Source organism: Delphinus delphis, chromosome 15, assembly GCF_949987515.2.
Source record: "Delphinus delphis chromosome 15, mDelDel1.2, whole genome shotgun sequence".
NCBI lineage: Eukaryota > Metazoa > Chordata > Mammalia > Artiodactyla > Delphinidae > Delphinus > Delphinus delphis.
Window position 1 is genome coordinate 17,020,359 of NC_082697.1, and position 15,238 is coordinate 17,035,596.

At 47.0% G+C, this 15,238-nt stretch overlaps 1 protein-coding gene across 2 annotated transcripts in view; it reads left to right on the top strand.

Moving 5' to 3' along the window:
- Positions 1–15,238, top strand: part of PTPRT (protein tyrosine phosphatase receptor type T) — a 1,079,376-nt gene that overhangs the window by 398,938 nt on the left and 665,200 nt on the right. For both annotated transcript variants that reach the window (XM_060030771.1, XM_060030772.1), the window contains exon 5: positions 7,838–7,953. In XM_060030771.1, coding sequence (XP_059886754.1) covers positions 7,838–7,953 — 116 coding nt within the window. The remainder of the gene's footprint in view (positions 1–7,837; positions 7,954–15,238) is intronic.

Genomic DNA, 15,238 nt, shown 5'->3' on the forward strand with positions numbered 1-15,238 from the left:
AGCCTGACACCTGTCTCTTGTCTCAGCCTCAACTCTGCCTTAACTCTACCCGTTGTCCGTGGTTTGCCATCGCAGCCCCATGCTTCCTTCTCTCAGAGAAACCTCCATGGGCGAGGGTTCTCTGGAGGGCATCTGAATGCCTGTCCGTGCCTGAAGTCCCGTGGCTCCTCTTGGAATCCTCCTCCCATTGAAGCTGCTTCTGGATTTTGGATTCTTCTGAGAGCGTGATACTCCTCCTGCTGAGGAGTGTGCATTACATGGTTATGGAATTGCTGAGAGCAAGTTACCCAGCAAAGGGGCCATGGGACATAACTCAGGAAGACGTGACCCTGGCCGTGTTCTTGTGTAATGTGCTGCATCTGAGTTCAACTCAGATGCTTAGGAGGCTTCAGCTTAAAACTTCCTAGAAATCAAAATGTGCAACTCTGTGGAAGGGGCTGGAATTGGAAAATTCCATTTAAGTCTCTGTGCAAATATTGGTGGTGCCTGTAGTCCCCTGAGTTCTATCCATAGCTCGTGAGTCATGTGGGGTTGACCAGGGCCTAGCAAAGGCCTTTCTCAAGGCCCCATGCTCAGTCCATATCCAGCCAGGGTTTTTATTCATTCTTTCTTTCAACGAGTCAATTATTGAGCATCAGTTATATGTCAGGAACTTCTGCTGGACACAGAGGATACTTAAGTGACCAAGATAGGTAGGTCTTTGTTCCCATGTTGTATACTTAGCAGAAGGACAGAGGGAGGAAGGACGTTAAGTAAGTAACTAATATTAAGTAAGTCACTAGTATAATTTCAGATAGTGATGTGTTGTGAATATAGTAAATGTGAGGGACGGATGTGGAGGGGCTTCCTGGATAAAGTGGTCAGGGAGATATCTTTTTTTTTTTTTTTTTTTTGGTGGGTGGGGGGCGGTGCGCGGGCCTCTCACTGTTGTGGCCTCTCCCGTCGCGGAGCACAGGCTCCGGACGCGCAGGCTCAGCGGCCATGGCTCACGGGCCCAGCCGCCCGTGGCACGTGGGATCTTCCCGGACCGGGGCACGAACCCGCGTCCCCTGCATCGGCAGGCGGACTCTCAACCACTGCGCCACCAGGGAAGCCCTCAGGGAGATATCTTTGAAGATGTGGTCTGAGCTGAGATCTGAGTCGTAGAAGGAGTTCACTGTGTGAAGGGCTGGGGAGGGGGCATGCTAGGCAGAGGAAAGGGCAAGTGCAGAGGCCCCGGTGGGATCCGCTTGATGCTGCCGGAGTATCCTGAGCACGGGGAACATGGGGGAAAGTGTTTCTGAGTGAAAGGGAAGCAGGGCCCTGGACATCATTGTGAGTGGTTAGTTTTTTTTTTAACTTATCAAACTGTGTAATTTATTATTTTTTAATTGAAGTATAGTTGATTTACAATGTTGTGTTAATTTCTGCTGTGCAGCAAACTGTTTCATTTTTTTAATATATATATATTCTTTTCCATTACAGTTTATCACTGGATGTTGAATATGGTTCCCTGTGCTATATACTAGGACCTTGTTGTTTATGCATTCTGTATATAATAGTTTGCATCTGCTAACCCCAGACTCCAATCCATCCCTCCCCATGCCCCTCCCCCTTGGCAACCACAAGTCTGTTCTCTATGTCTGTGAGTCTCTTTCTGTTTTGTAGATAAGTTCATTTGTGTCATATTTTAGATTGTGAGTGGTTAGATTTTTTTTAAATCAATTAATTTTATTTTTTCCTGCATTGGGTCTTCGTTGCTGTGTGCGGGCTTTCTCTAGTTGTGGCGAGCAGGGTCTACTCTTTGTTGCGGTGCACGGGCTTCTCATTGCGGTGGCTTCTTTTGTCATGGAGCATGGGCTCTAGGTGCGTGGGCTTCAGTAGTTGTGGCACACGGGCTCAGTAGTTGTGGCTTGCGGACTCTAGAGCACAGGCTCAGTAGTTGTGGCGCACGGGCGTAGTTGCTCCGCGGCATGTGGGATCTTCCCGGACCAGGGCTCGAACCCATGCATTGGCAGGCGGATTCTCAACCACTGCGCCACCAGGGAAGCCCCATGACTGGTTAGATTTTAATCTAAGTGTAGGGAGGCACCACTGGAGGAGTTTATGCTGGGGATTGATACGATCTCATTTAATTGTTAAAAGATTACTTTGGCTGTTATGTGGAAGAGGGGTTGAAGGGAGAATAGAGAAGAAGTCAGGAGAACTATGACAAAGAAAGTTCTAGAGTCATGTGAGAGATGATGATATCCTGGACCAGGTAGTAGAGAGACATTGATTCACCATCCGACGTGTTTACTGAGCATATATGCTCCATGCCAGACGCTAGTCCGGGTTCATGGAAGTGAGTAAGGACAGATTCATTCTTTGCCCTCATGGGCTTCCAGTGATGTGAAAGAGACTGAAAATAAAACAGTCAGGTAATTATCTGGTCTGTAACAGACGGTATATTAGTCAGCTAGGGCTGCCATAACAAAATACACAGACTGGGTGGCTTAAGCAGGATTTTATTTTCTCACAGTCCTGGAGGCCCCAAGTCCAAGATGAAGGTGGCAGGTTTGGTTTTGTCCGTGGACTCCCTCCTTTGTTTGCAGACGGCCCCCTTCTCACTTTGTCCTCACATGGTCTTCGTGTGTCCCAATTTTCTTATAAGGACATCAGTCAGATTGGGTTAGAGCCTGCCCTAACAGCCTCATTTTAACATAATCACCCCTTTAAAGTCTCAGTCATCAAATACAGTCACAATCTGAGCTGTTGAGCATTAGGGCTGCAACCCGTGAATTTTGGGGGGATACAGTTCAACCCATCACAGATGGTAAGCAGACTATGAAGAAACATAGAGCTTAGAGATGGAGAGAGGTAGTGGACAGATTAGAGATGAATTTAGGAGGTAGAGCCCACTGGTCCTAAGTGATGGGATTAGAGTAGGAGCCAGAGGCATCAGAAATGGTGCCCTGCTAGGTTTCTGGCTTCATCACCTGGATGGTGTGATTCTGGGGAGGAGGTGTGTGTGACCTTTCATGGTTCCCACTATGCATGGGTCCTGGAGGCTGCTCGTGGGCTCGCAAGTCACGCAGTCTGCTAGTAGCTTCTGAACTGTGCTTTGGCCTGACAGTGCTTTTCCCCCAATCCCAGCCTTAATGCGTTTATGACTTCACTCATAGCTTGTTAAAAACTTAACACTATTAAAAGAATGCCTCCTCTTTAGGTCCTCAGGCTTGTAACTCTCCACTCCAGTTCCCTAAAACATTTTTTAAAAATTAAGGTATGGTCAGAGTTTATCAATAAGCGATTCCACTAAGTATTCCAAGAGTTCCAGGGGGCTTAGTGCATGATTTGCTGTTGTGTTCTCGATCGATTTGAGCTGAAGTTACGACTTTAAACAGTTGCCTGTCAGCTTCTAAAACAGTGACCAGAAGATAAGTGTGATACTCAACAGAAATTATTTTCTCCTACAAACTGAGACCTCTCATATATATTTTATGGCCCATTTAACATTTTTGTGTTATTCTGCAAATATTTTAGCCATAGTTACCCTCTGCCGCCGTGTCTCCGTGTCAGCCATTAGCAGGGCCACTACGGTTATAACTGTGGACGATAAATGTCAGCACGATTTTCCACTCAGTTTCAAAGTTTCTAGCTCCTAGGTTGACTTTTAGAATTGTTTAAACTTCTTTTTTTTCCCATCACAACCTTGTGGGGCCATGTCACCGAGCCCACGGTCTGCAGCACGTTTATGATGTATGTGGTGCACTTTCTCCGCAATTGTGTGGCTTCCTACTGAGCACTGTCAGGTTTAAAGAGCGAGATAAAGGGCACAATAATACGTCTTCAGATGATGTACTGACATCTGCAGGAGTGTAAATGTCACCAACATCAAGGCTTTTTGCCCCAAACGCACAGCCAGTTTTCTGTTAACCCCATTCCGCAGGGTCCCATTTTGGGGGCGCTGGGTCTCAGCGGGGAGTGAGTGTGGGATGTTTAAAACCCCGAGCTGGTGGCTGGTCTGGGCCCCAAGGTCGTCTGTGCTTGGCCGAAGGTTGGTGAGTTGAAGCATTAAGTAAGTGGGATGATTGCTTTCCTGGAGCTGTAGATGCTGGGTGCAAATCGCAGCTGGGAGTGGACTGGGGTGGGGGTGGGGGGATGGGAGGAGGATTGGGGAGGCCAGCTCAGAGAAGTGTACCAAACAGATCCCCAACATAAGGTCCTCTCAGAGAGAGAGAAAGAGATCTGTCGTGAGCTGGAGATGAAGCCAGGGCTCAAAGAGTAAGGGCATGTGGAGAGGGTGCTAAGCAGGAGGGCGGTGGTCCGGAAAGGTCACCGTGTTGAGGACCGCGATCTAGGGCTAGTGTGCACGTGATACAACAGCATGATGCCTAGAGGGGTGCGGACATCCCTGGTTTTATGGGTTCAGACCAGGCAAGACTGGCCAGTGGAAATTGTTCCATAAGAGCTATGTAACGGAGACAGCCAACTAGAAGAGCATGCCTGCAGTCGTGTTTTGTTAAGTCTACATAGTGTTTTAATAAATTCAGTCAAGATTTTAGAATGAGGGCTTTCACCTAAGGCTGGATTTCTTACTTGCCTTGAGAAATCAGATGATTGGCTACCCTGAGCACAACACTGTCGCATGGCCTCTGTCTGCTGGATTTAGGGAACTGCTAGCTTCCCCCTGCGTATGGGGCATGGGGTCTCTATCCAGTTCCCCTAAGTCCCCACCACTCCTTATTGCCTCCTCATTGCTGAGGCTGGTGTCAGATACCAGTTATTAGTGTGCTTGTGATGTTGCTTTTCTGGTACAGAGAAATCTTTACTTTACCCAAGTCTCTATGAAAGGTGGGAAAATGAATAAGGGGGCAAGGAGGTGGCAGTTTTGTTTTTGTTTGTTTTACAGCTGAACCACTTTGTTCCTTTACATAACTGTCTGGCTCCTGAAGGCGCGTACTTTCAACATCTCTGCTCTCTGTAAACCCTCAGTGTTTCACCAGAATTATTAACACCAGGGGCCATTAAACCTCTGAATTCTCTACCACTGTACCTAGAAGGGAGGGAGGAAGAGGGATTGCAGATGAAAGAATCAAGGCAAGAGGTCTGCTAGAAAGGCGTCAGAAGCAAGCAGGAAAGGGAATTCCCTGGTGGTCCAGTGGTTAGGGCTCCCTGCTCTCACTGCTGAGGGCCTGGGTTCAATCCCCGCTTGGAGAACTAAGATCTCACAAGCTGCACATGGTGTGGTCAAAAAAAAAAAAAAAGAGAGAGAAGCAAGCAGGGGACGTTGATCCAGAGACAATTCATTTCTAGTTGCACAAGTCCCAGAGGTTGAACCATTTGCCCAGGGTCCCCAAGGGTGAGGGGAGATATCCTTTTGTAAAAACCCAACACAAAGCCTCCCAACGTTGGAACTAAGATTCTGTAGCCCCTCCTTACCAGGGAGTAGATGTTCCTTCCCGCTTCAAACAGGTAGCATAAAGGGGCTTACAAGGTTTACTCTATTCCCACTTAAAAATGGACTTGAACTGCTAGTTCCAAAAATAACTTTACAGAATTATACAGGAGAGCAAAAAGGAAAAAATTTCAGACAATCAAAGCAGCATGGGGCTTCCCTGGTGGCGCAGCGGTTGAGAGTCTGCCTGCTAATGCAGGGGACACGGGTTCGAGCCCTGGTCTGGGAGGATCCCACATGCCGCGGAGCAACTAGGCCCGTGAGCCACAACTACTGAGCCTGCGCGTCTGGAGCCTGCGCTCCGCAACAAGAGAGGCCGCAATAGTGAGAGGCCCGCGCACCGCGATGAAGGGTGGCCCCCGCTTGCCACAACCACAGAAAGCCCTCGCACAGAAACGAAGACCCAACGCAGCAAAAATAAAAGTAAATTAAAAAGTTTGTGCTGAACTGTGTGGAGGAGTTCGGGCTTTCTGAGCATTGGCTGTCCTGGACTCCTTGTATGGTGCCTCACAGTAAAAAAACGAAAAAACAATAAAAAAATAAAAAAGCAGCATGACGTTTGTCAGGTCGACTAGATGCACGAATCTTCAACTCTGAGAAGCCCACAATGAGAGGACCTCCCTGGGCCTTGGACTCTTGACGCCATCTAGTCGTGGGGCCCTGGAGGTGGCCTGAGGGGGACTCTGAGCTGTTGTCACTTTGTTTAAAGACCTGAGCAGAAGCTGTATGTGTTTGCACAGCGAGTCTGCCTGATCGTGCCAAGGTCCTGGGCTTTTGCTGAGCATCGCAGGTGGTGACACAGTTTGGTAGAGCAGACAGTTCAAAGTGTGAAGGCCGTGGGGACGAGTGCCAAGGAAAGGAATCTCTTGTGGTAAAATATTCCAGAGCAATGACAAGCGTCTGGAAGGTCAGCACAGCCTTGCCCGTGAGCCCTTTCTTTGGACCCTGGGCTCCAGGTGACACCGTTGACCTCCCCGTTGTCCATGAGGCAAGAGAATGTGCTGGTTAAATGCTGAGTTTGGGGCTAAAATGGACCTGGACTGAATTCTGTTCCTGTCATTAATGCTGTGTAGTGTTGGACAAATTAAACTTGGTGAGCCTTGGTTTCTGCTTCTCTAAAAGAGAAATAATACTAGTGTCTGCTTTAGGGAATATTATAAAGTTAACTTCAATAAAACATGTAAAGCATTTTTCACAGTGCCTGGCATTGGAGGAACTTTCAATAAATGATGTTATTATCATTGCTTGTCTGTCTGGATATTTGACTCCCTCTGAAAAGGTGGCCAAAGGCCCTCGTTGAACCTCCTGATCCTCTTAACATCTGTCGGTTTGATCGCATCCCAGGGGTATTTGACGCCTGGTTCATCGCTGATTTGGTTGATGTGATAGGGATCGTTGGCACTTTTGTACCTTGATGAAGAAACGCATTCTTCTAGACATAGATTATCAATCCACTCGTCTTTGGAGAGCTCACATAGGCAAGGACGTCTCTCCACAAACAAGAAAGGAGATGAACCCAAGTTACCCAACATAAAACATATGTTTAATTCTAAAACTGATTACCCACGGACACCATGAGTTTCATTTGAAAGTCCTTTCTCCTGTTACGCCAGGTCCCCGGCGTAAATGTCCCACCTGCATCCCATCCCTGGATATCACAGCTTAGAGTGAAGAGCGCAGACTCTGAATGTGTCTTGAATTCTCGGTGCCTTGCGTCACGCACCGTAAAATAGAGATAATACCACCACCGACTGCGCTGGGTTAAGTGAGTTACTATGTGTAGACGCTGCCGTGACACCAATCACGTAACCTTCATTCACTCAGTGCTCACTGCTAGTGTTCTCCTCCACCTGTTCTCCGTCCTCCCCTCTTTGCCCCCTTCACGATCCGCATCATCACCAAGGCCAGGTGTGCAAGTCTCAGGCCCAGAGGTGCTTCACTTCAGTTTTCTTCTTTCTGCTCACCCAGGTCTACAGGGAGATATCTTCTGGGGTGACCCCCACCCCACCCCTCCAACTTCCTTTTGCAGACATGGCGGTATTACCCAGCAGCTAATAATATGGATTTTGAGGCTCTCAGAGACATGGATTCGTGTCTTGCCTTCCCCAGTTTCTGGCTGTCTGACCATGACAAACTGTGTAACCCTTCAGAGCATTAATTTTCTGATTGGTGAAACGGAGTTACTGCCCACCTTGTGGGTTTTTGTGAGGTTTAAGTGAGATGATGCATGTAAATGTCTTAGAACAGTAACTGGATCATAGGAAGTGATCAATCAACAGTAGCTTTTCACCGAGCCAGACCATCTCCTAAGCACAAATTCCCCCCTGCCCAGTGCCCATCCTGAGCTCCCACCCACCGACAGGGCCATGGTCAGGCTGTTGAATTCTGTCCTTATATACTTTTTGGCTTCTCTCTTAGGAAAAGCACCCCATTTTCTGCGGCTCCAAAATGTCGAGGTGAACGTGGGGCAGAATGCCACCTTTCAGTGCATTGCTGGTGGAAAGTGGTCTCAGCATGACAAACTTTGGCTCCAGGTAAGGATGGGAGGGGCCTCCTGCTCATACCTGCCCACCCCTTGGGAAGGGAAGAAAGTGTGTGCTGTGATAAAGGGCTTGGTGGGGGAAGGGGAAGGGGTATTTTTTATGTCCCTCTGCTCCTTGGATGATACTCTGCCTCCATGATCTTGTTAAATCTTAACTCTAATTCTGTTATGTAGGCATCAGTATTCCCCATTTTACAGATGGAGAAACTGAGGTCAGAAACATAAAAGTGCCAGAACTAGAATTTGCAGCTCTGAGCTTTCCAAACTTCTTTCCAACAAACTTTGTCCTTTAAGCCCAGAGTCCCAGGACTAAGGCAAACTGGATATTTTAGGTTCTGGGTCCATTTGCATTTCCATATGGCTTTTTTGTCAATTTCTAATACAAAAAAAAAAAAAAGGCCTGTTGGATTTTGATGGGGGTTGATTGCGTTGAATCTATAGATCCCTTTGGGGAAACCTGACAGCTTAACAATAATGAGTTTTCTCCTCGTGAACGTGGTATATTTCTTTACTTATTAAGCTCTGTAGTAATTCCACTCAGCAGGGTTTTATAACTTTCGTTGTTCAGGTCTTGTATATCTTTAGTCAGTCTTATCTCTAAGTATCTCCTATTTTTGATGCTACTCTAAAATACATTGAAAGAAAACCCCTCAATTTCTGATTTTTTATTACTAGTATACAGAAATACAATCAACTTTCCTATGTTGATCCTGTACCCTGTAACATTGTTAAACTTAGTATGACTATTTAAATTAGTTAAAATAAATACAGTTCAGCACTCAGATGCCCAGTTGCGCTAGCCACATTTCAAATGCACAATAGCCACATGTATCTTGTGGCTACCATGTTGGACAAATGCAGATAGAGAACGTTTCTGACATTGCAGAGAGTCTTACTGGAGAGCACAGCTCTAGAGAGACATCACCTCCAGTTCAAGGAATCAGGAATATTGCTTGAAAGAAGCTGACTCCTGTTACCTCCAACTTCATATACTTAAAGTTCTCTATCATCTCTTCTGACTCACAGAGTTTGGATGTTGGTCCTTAACCCATGCCCAGCACACTTTGATGGGAGTTCATAGTATCACTTCTCTTCTTGCATTTGAGCCCATTTCCTGCAGTTGGAAAGTCCCTGGGCCGAGAGAGCACATCTAGGAGCTTCTTTTCTTGCTTCCTAGCACAGCAGTAGAATGAAGATAGCAGTAAATAATAACACCTGCTCCTGCCGCTTCCCGGGTCTGCCTGCAGACCACAAGCGAGCACAGGAACTTCCACATGTCACTCAAGTATTACGTAATGCTATTTATTCATTATAATTAGTATTAAAGTGCATCAGGATCCCAAGAAGCTTTGTCATGTCAATGGCGTTGCCTCAGTCGGGTCACAAGAATGAGAAGAGACAGTCACAGTACATTCAGCATCTTTATTTGGGTTTTCCAATGAGCTTATGAACGTTATTGCTACAGTTCTGAGTTGCGTACTCTAAACCTTGAGTCTATCAGTGGAAGGATGTTAAAGCAGAATGTAATTGAAGTTTTGAAGGACATAGAAACACATGGTTTAGAACTCTTCCACATCTTATTTATTTATCTACTTTTCAGTGTAAACCAAATCTTATTTCCAGAACGTTTTTCAGATGGCTTACAGTGGGACATACAGCATGACAGGATAGCGTAAATTAAGTGAGGCAACACAAAATAGGAGGAAAATAACACGTCGGAGCTGGTCATGTGCTAAAAACTGCATTTCTGTACCTCTGCTGCTTCCCGGTGGGTCAGAGGCAGAGCCCACAGCACCATGGCCACAGACAGAATAAGGAAAGCTTGTCAGATACACAGTTCACAGTGATGTCCCTGAGATGAACACAAACCAGTGGCTCCAGAAAGTTCTGTCGTTCACACAGAGGCCAGGCAGGAATTGTTCCCGGGAGTCCTCGTAAAGAAAACAGTCTGTGATGCAGGGAACAGCATTTTCCACCACAGTCTTACTGAGGGCACACAAGTGAGTTTCATACGCTCGTTTCCCATAGTGATGCTCTGGGTAAAAGCAAGTTGGCGGTGGGGGTGGGTGGGGGGGAGGGAGGTGGGGTGGGCAGTGTGATATGGCAGAGGTCCCCAGCTCTCTACCATCGCCATCCTGGGATACCTCACGTGTATCTGGAGAGTGAATAGATTGAATAACTATATTTCTTTTTTTTTTTTTTTTTTTTTTTTTTTAATAACTATATTTCTTCAAGGGAACCACCAGAAATGTTATCTCCCTCATCTATATTTCAGGAAACATTGGGAGGTAGATGGCTTACGCGATGCTCTCTGGGAAAATGCCCGCTTGGCCAGTTAAGTCCAGGCTTATATTCAACAGTGTAGTTGGAAGTAGGTCAGCATCTTTCTGTAAGATATGAGACGCTGTCATGCTACCTGCCACCCAAGAGACAATTGCAGCCCTGATCTGAGACGGACGGGCTAAGGCAGCGGCGGATTTCTCACGAGATATTGCTTTGGATTTATTCCAGCGCCTAGAGGAGCTGCCTGCAGACTTGCCAAAGTTGTGGTCCATGTAACAGGCTGGGGCGCCTCAGCCTGAGAATTTCCAAAGTCAGTGAAACAGACACATTGTGGCCAAGAGTCCCCAGGACACCTAGAGCAGGTGTGCCTTTCAACAATGCTATTTCTTGCTGTCGCTTCCAAGATAAGCTGACTATTCCCTAAGTCACCAAATGTGGAAACTTTTTTATCCAGCAGTTTTAGGTCAGGGAAATAAAGGCGGTGCCTTTATTCTCAGAATAGTATGTCAGTGGCCCCTCTCCCTGGCAGTGGTTAGGGAAAAGTTGGTGGACGCGTAGTTGGGGATAAATCCCTGTTGCCTGTTGTAGAGAATGCTTACCTTCTTTTTATAGAGCAGGGATCTACAGCCTGCTTGTCCTTAAGTGCTTTCAGATCATAAATTAATAAGTTAAAAAGGAAGACTACCCGTACCCCTGTTTTGCACCCTCCTGAAGACTTAATGTGCTCTCTAGAAGACTCTGTCTGCTAGTGCCAGCTGTCATGGAATTATAGTGCAAGTTTTGCATAAAAATCAACAGACAGGACCTATGCAGAAATGTGTATAGCTAAGCCTAGAACAATTGTAGTCTTTTAGGGAAAAGGCGGATAAAGGCCAGTAAAAGTTATAAACAAGCTCATCTTGTTCTGGGATGATTTCTTCTTGAGGTGAAGCATGTAGTGCCGTGGCCTCCGGTGGAAGGGCCTCATTCGTAACTTGCTGATTCCTTATGTGATGTGTTGTCCTGAGGAATCCAGACTTGTGATTCTTCAAGCATTTTGTTCAAGCGAGTAGCTGGTGTGCATCCTGACTGGAATAACTAGTAAGAAAAGCAGCCTACAGTCTGGGGAGCCCTTTTGGAAAAAGGAAAAAAAAAAAAGAGCAATATTCAGGGTACAAGTAGGTGGAACTGTAGTGACAGATCATCGGCGTAGCACTGTGAAAATGTACATGGTACCTCTTTTCTGGAAGGTAATTTGTCAGTAGCTAGCTAACACTTTTAAATGTACATATTCTTCCGGCAAGTGATTTTACTTTTGGGAATACACCTAAGAAAATAACCAGAGACAGGGAAAAAATGTATATGCAAGTGTGTTCAACGGGATGAAAAACTGAAAACGACCTAAATGCCCAGCAAGAGGGGACTGACTAAGTAAATGGGGCCATTAAATATCAGGTTATAGAAGTCTATTTAATGCCATTTTCACAGTATATATTGAAGTGAAAATAGCAAGTTATAAAACGATATGCCCAATATATTAATTTTATATCAAAACCCAACCATATGTATACACACATATTTACACAAATATATACATACCCCTATAAACATACACATATAACACTATAAAACGCATCAAGACACTTAATAATTGATTGCGATGGTAGATTATGTATGCTTTTTTTTTATCTTTACTCTTTTCTGTTTCATCCAAAGATGCTAAAATGAATATAGGTAACTAATATTAACAGAAAAAATGCTGTTAAAAGGAGAAAAGTGACCACTTTTTCCCAGGCACAGAATATTCTAAGGATGGTAGGAGCCTTCACAGGGCATAGAATTAGGGGTAGCTATTCCGACAGAAGCGGCAGCATTGGACCCTGTTGAGAATACGGGTAGAGTTACCCTCAGACTGCCCCACCTCATCGCCACCAAGAGATACTGTTCATTAAGGTGGAGGTTTAGAAATATTTTTGTGTGTCACCTGGTCTTTATGGAAGATTGCTGCGGGATCCATGCACTCCTCTGGGGCTCCGGGGCAGGCCCTGTCAGCCCCACCCCAAGGCTGACTTCCAGGTCTCCCTACAAAGGATTCACTCCGTTGGAAGTCTGTACAATGAATAGCGTTCAAAGAGTCTCAGCAATGAGGCCATGTGTCCAAAGCCTCTGCACAGATCTCGGTAGGGCAGCATATGTGTTTAGACAAATCACGGGCGTTGTTACAGGGAACACACCCGAACTGGGCAGCTCCTGCCCTGGGAAGCCATCGGCACAGCAGCGGCCACACCACGGCTGATGAGATAAGCAGACGTGTTGGTCCGCTGCGGCAGAGTCTTCCGGTAAACCTGTTTTCCCGCTCCCCGCAGGGCTACTGCTGGCTCGCAGGGCTGTGAGCGCCCTGGAAGCAGCTCCCCCTCCTGCCTGCATCTCTACCAGGTGTCCCTTCCATGCGGGGCTTCTGCTGAAAACCCAGTGGGCCCCCTACAACTACATACTAAGGAGAAATTCACGCCGATACTCAACACAGCTGGCATGTATTGAGTGGTTACACATATGATGTATTTAATTCTCACAACCGGTCTTTCAGGTAGATGCTATTTGTAGCCCTGCTTTATAGATGAGGAGACTGAACCTTAAGGGTACATGAGTCAGAGTTACCCAGGTCGTGAGCAGTAGAGGCAGGATTTGAATGCAGGTCTGTGTCTACGTCCTGGGTGGGCTTATCCTTCCATACTCACCTCATAGTCCTGCCCACCTGTATCTCCACTCCAGCCTTTCCTTCCATACAGATGGCTTCCTATTAAAAAAAAAATTCATGTATTTATCACAAAATTACCCACTTCTGATTTTCACTGTACTAGGTACTTAAAGAGATTTGAGGGCTTCCCTGGTGGCGCAGTGGTTGAGGGTCCGCCTGCCGATGCAGGGGACACGGGTTCGTGCCCCGGTCTGGGAAGATCCCACATGCCGTGGAGCGGCTGGGCCCGTGAGCCATGGCCGCTGAGCCTGCGCGTCCGGAGCCTGTGCTCCGCAACGGGAGAGGCCACAACAGTGAGAGGCCCACGTACCACACACACACACACAAAAGAGATTTGAGTCTCTCAAATCTACAAACTAAATTCCAACACCCTTGGGCTTTTCTTCAAATTTCTGCCTTCTAGTCGCCTTCTTACAGCTCTTTTCCCCTTCTTGGCCGCATTGCGTAAATGTGATGTCTACACTTGCAATGTGCCTTTCTTTAACTCCCGCCTCTTCCCAGAGTGGCTCTTGTGAAGGTCACCAGTGCTCTCCTTGTGGCTAAAGCCAGGGGGCAGCGTGGTGGCGGTGGTACTCCTCCCCCTCCCCCCCATCCTCCTTCATTATTATTATTATTCCTTATAGTTGGCTCTTCTTTCAGCATTTGATGCTGCTGACCGCTCCCTCCTTGAAAATCTTCCTGCCCTCTTGGTTCCATGGCACACCTGTCAGCAACTATGAAGGGTCTGAGAGTTTGCCTTATTTGCAAGCAAAGGGGTTAGGCTGCCCGTTGCATGGTTGCATGGATGCTGGCAGGAGACACGAGACTCTTGGGTCAGAGACGAAGGACTTTATTACTCATTACCCTGCAGGCACCACGAGCTTCATGTCTGCAACAGTTTCCCTTGTGCCCCCAAGTCCTGTGAAGATGATGTGAGGGTGGATCCAGGTGGGGTTTACACACAGCAGGTCTGTGTCATAGCTGGGGAGCCCCATGCCTAGGATACCCTAGTCTTTTATTATTACCTTTGAGATATAATTTACAAACCATAAAGTTCAATAAGTCTACCATTTAGTGGGTTTTAGTGTATTTACAGAGTCGTGGCACCATTGCTACATGCTCTGTCTTTCCTTCTTTCCACCTGTAGGGACCCCAGATTAAAACATAGCCCCTGTAGGGCGACCCAGGGGAGGGAAATCTAGCTGGGCTTTGGATTTGCACAGGGTTGGGTTCCCTCAGGTTCGTCTGAAGCTGATGCATGGACCTCATCCTGCTCCATCCTGTGCACCTCCTCTCTGAGGACCGTAGGCAACTCTGACCTGGAGCTGTCCCCTCACACACGTACTCTTTCCTCCTTTACTTTGTGATATTTTTTCTCCCTGTCTTCCCTCAGCCCATCCCCCATTTATGTGCTTCAGGACTGATCCAGCTCATTCCCGCCCCAGCGCATGGGAGCTGGGAGAAAGCGTGGCGCGCAAGGCAGCCCTGCTTCTTGCCCTCGTGGAACTTACCTTTCGGCAGCAGAGACAGACATTTAGCAACTAATCACAGAGTTACATGTTTTATCACACGTGTGACCAGGCTCCAGGGGGGAAAGGGGTCTGCTGAGGAGGTAGGGAGTAGGGAGAGTGGGGAGGAATTATGAGTCTCAGAGACGTGCCTGCGGAAGAAGTGGCCAGTGAGCAGAGTTCAGAGAGGTGAACTGGAAATAGTCAAAGGGCCACCAGGCTGCACAGGGCGATGGCATGCGTGCAGGCCCTTCACCACCTGCTCATCCTCTTTGCTCAGGGCTGACGGCCCCCTGTAGGGCTTATGCCAGGACCCTCCTGACGCTGCAGGAACTCCGAACCCAGAAATCAACCGTAAATGGGCAGTCAGCCATGCGCGCAGTGGGCCCTTGGGAGGTCTTTAGCGTAGCGAATCAAAAATGATTTATGTCCACTTCTATTTCTTTCAACTTTTAATAAAGAATAATCAAAAGCTCTTCTTTAGAGATTGCCAAAGAGGTGCAAATATGGTCTTAAGAGAATCAATGGGCCAGCTTTTAGCAAGTTTCCAAATGTCATGCCATTGGCGCAGTATGACTAGAAATGAAAAGAATATTTTGAATGAATTGTGGGAAGTTCACGGAAATATTTTCTAGCCAGGAGATTTCTGGAGCAATTAGAATAATTTTCAACTGGAAACGGTGGCCTCATTTTACGTGTGTGTGTGTGTGTGTGTGTGTGTGTGTGTGTGTGTGTGCGCGCGCGCACGCGCACTTGCGCTAGGAGCTCAA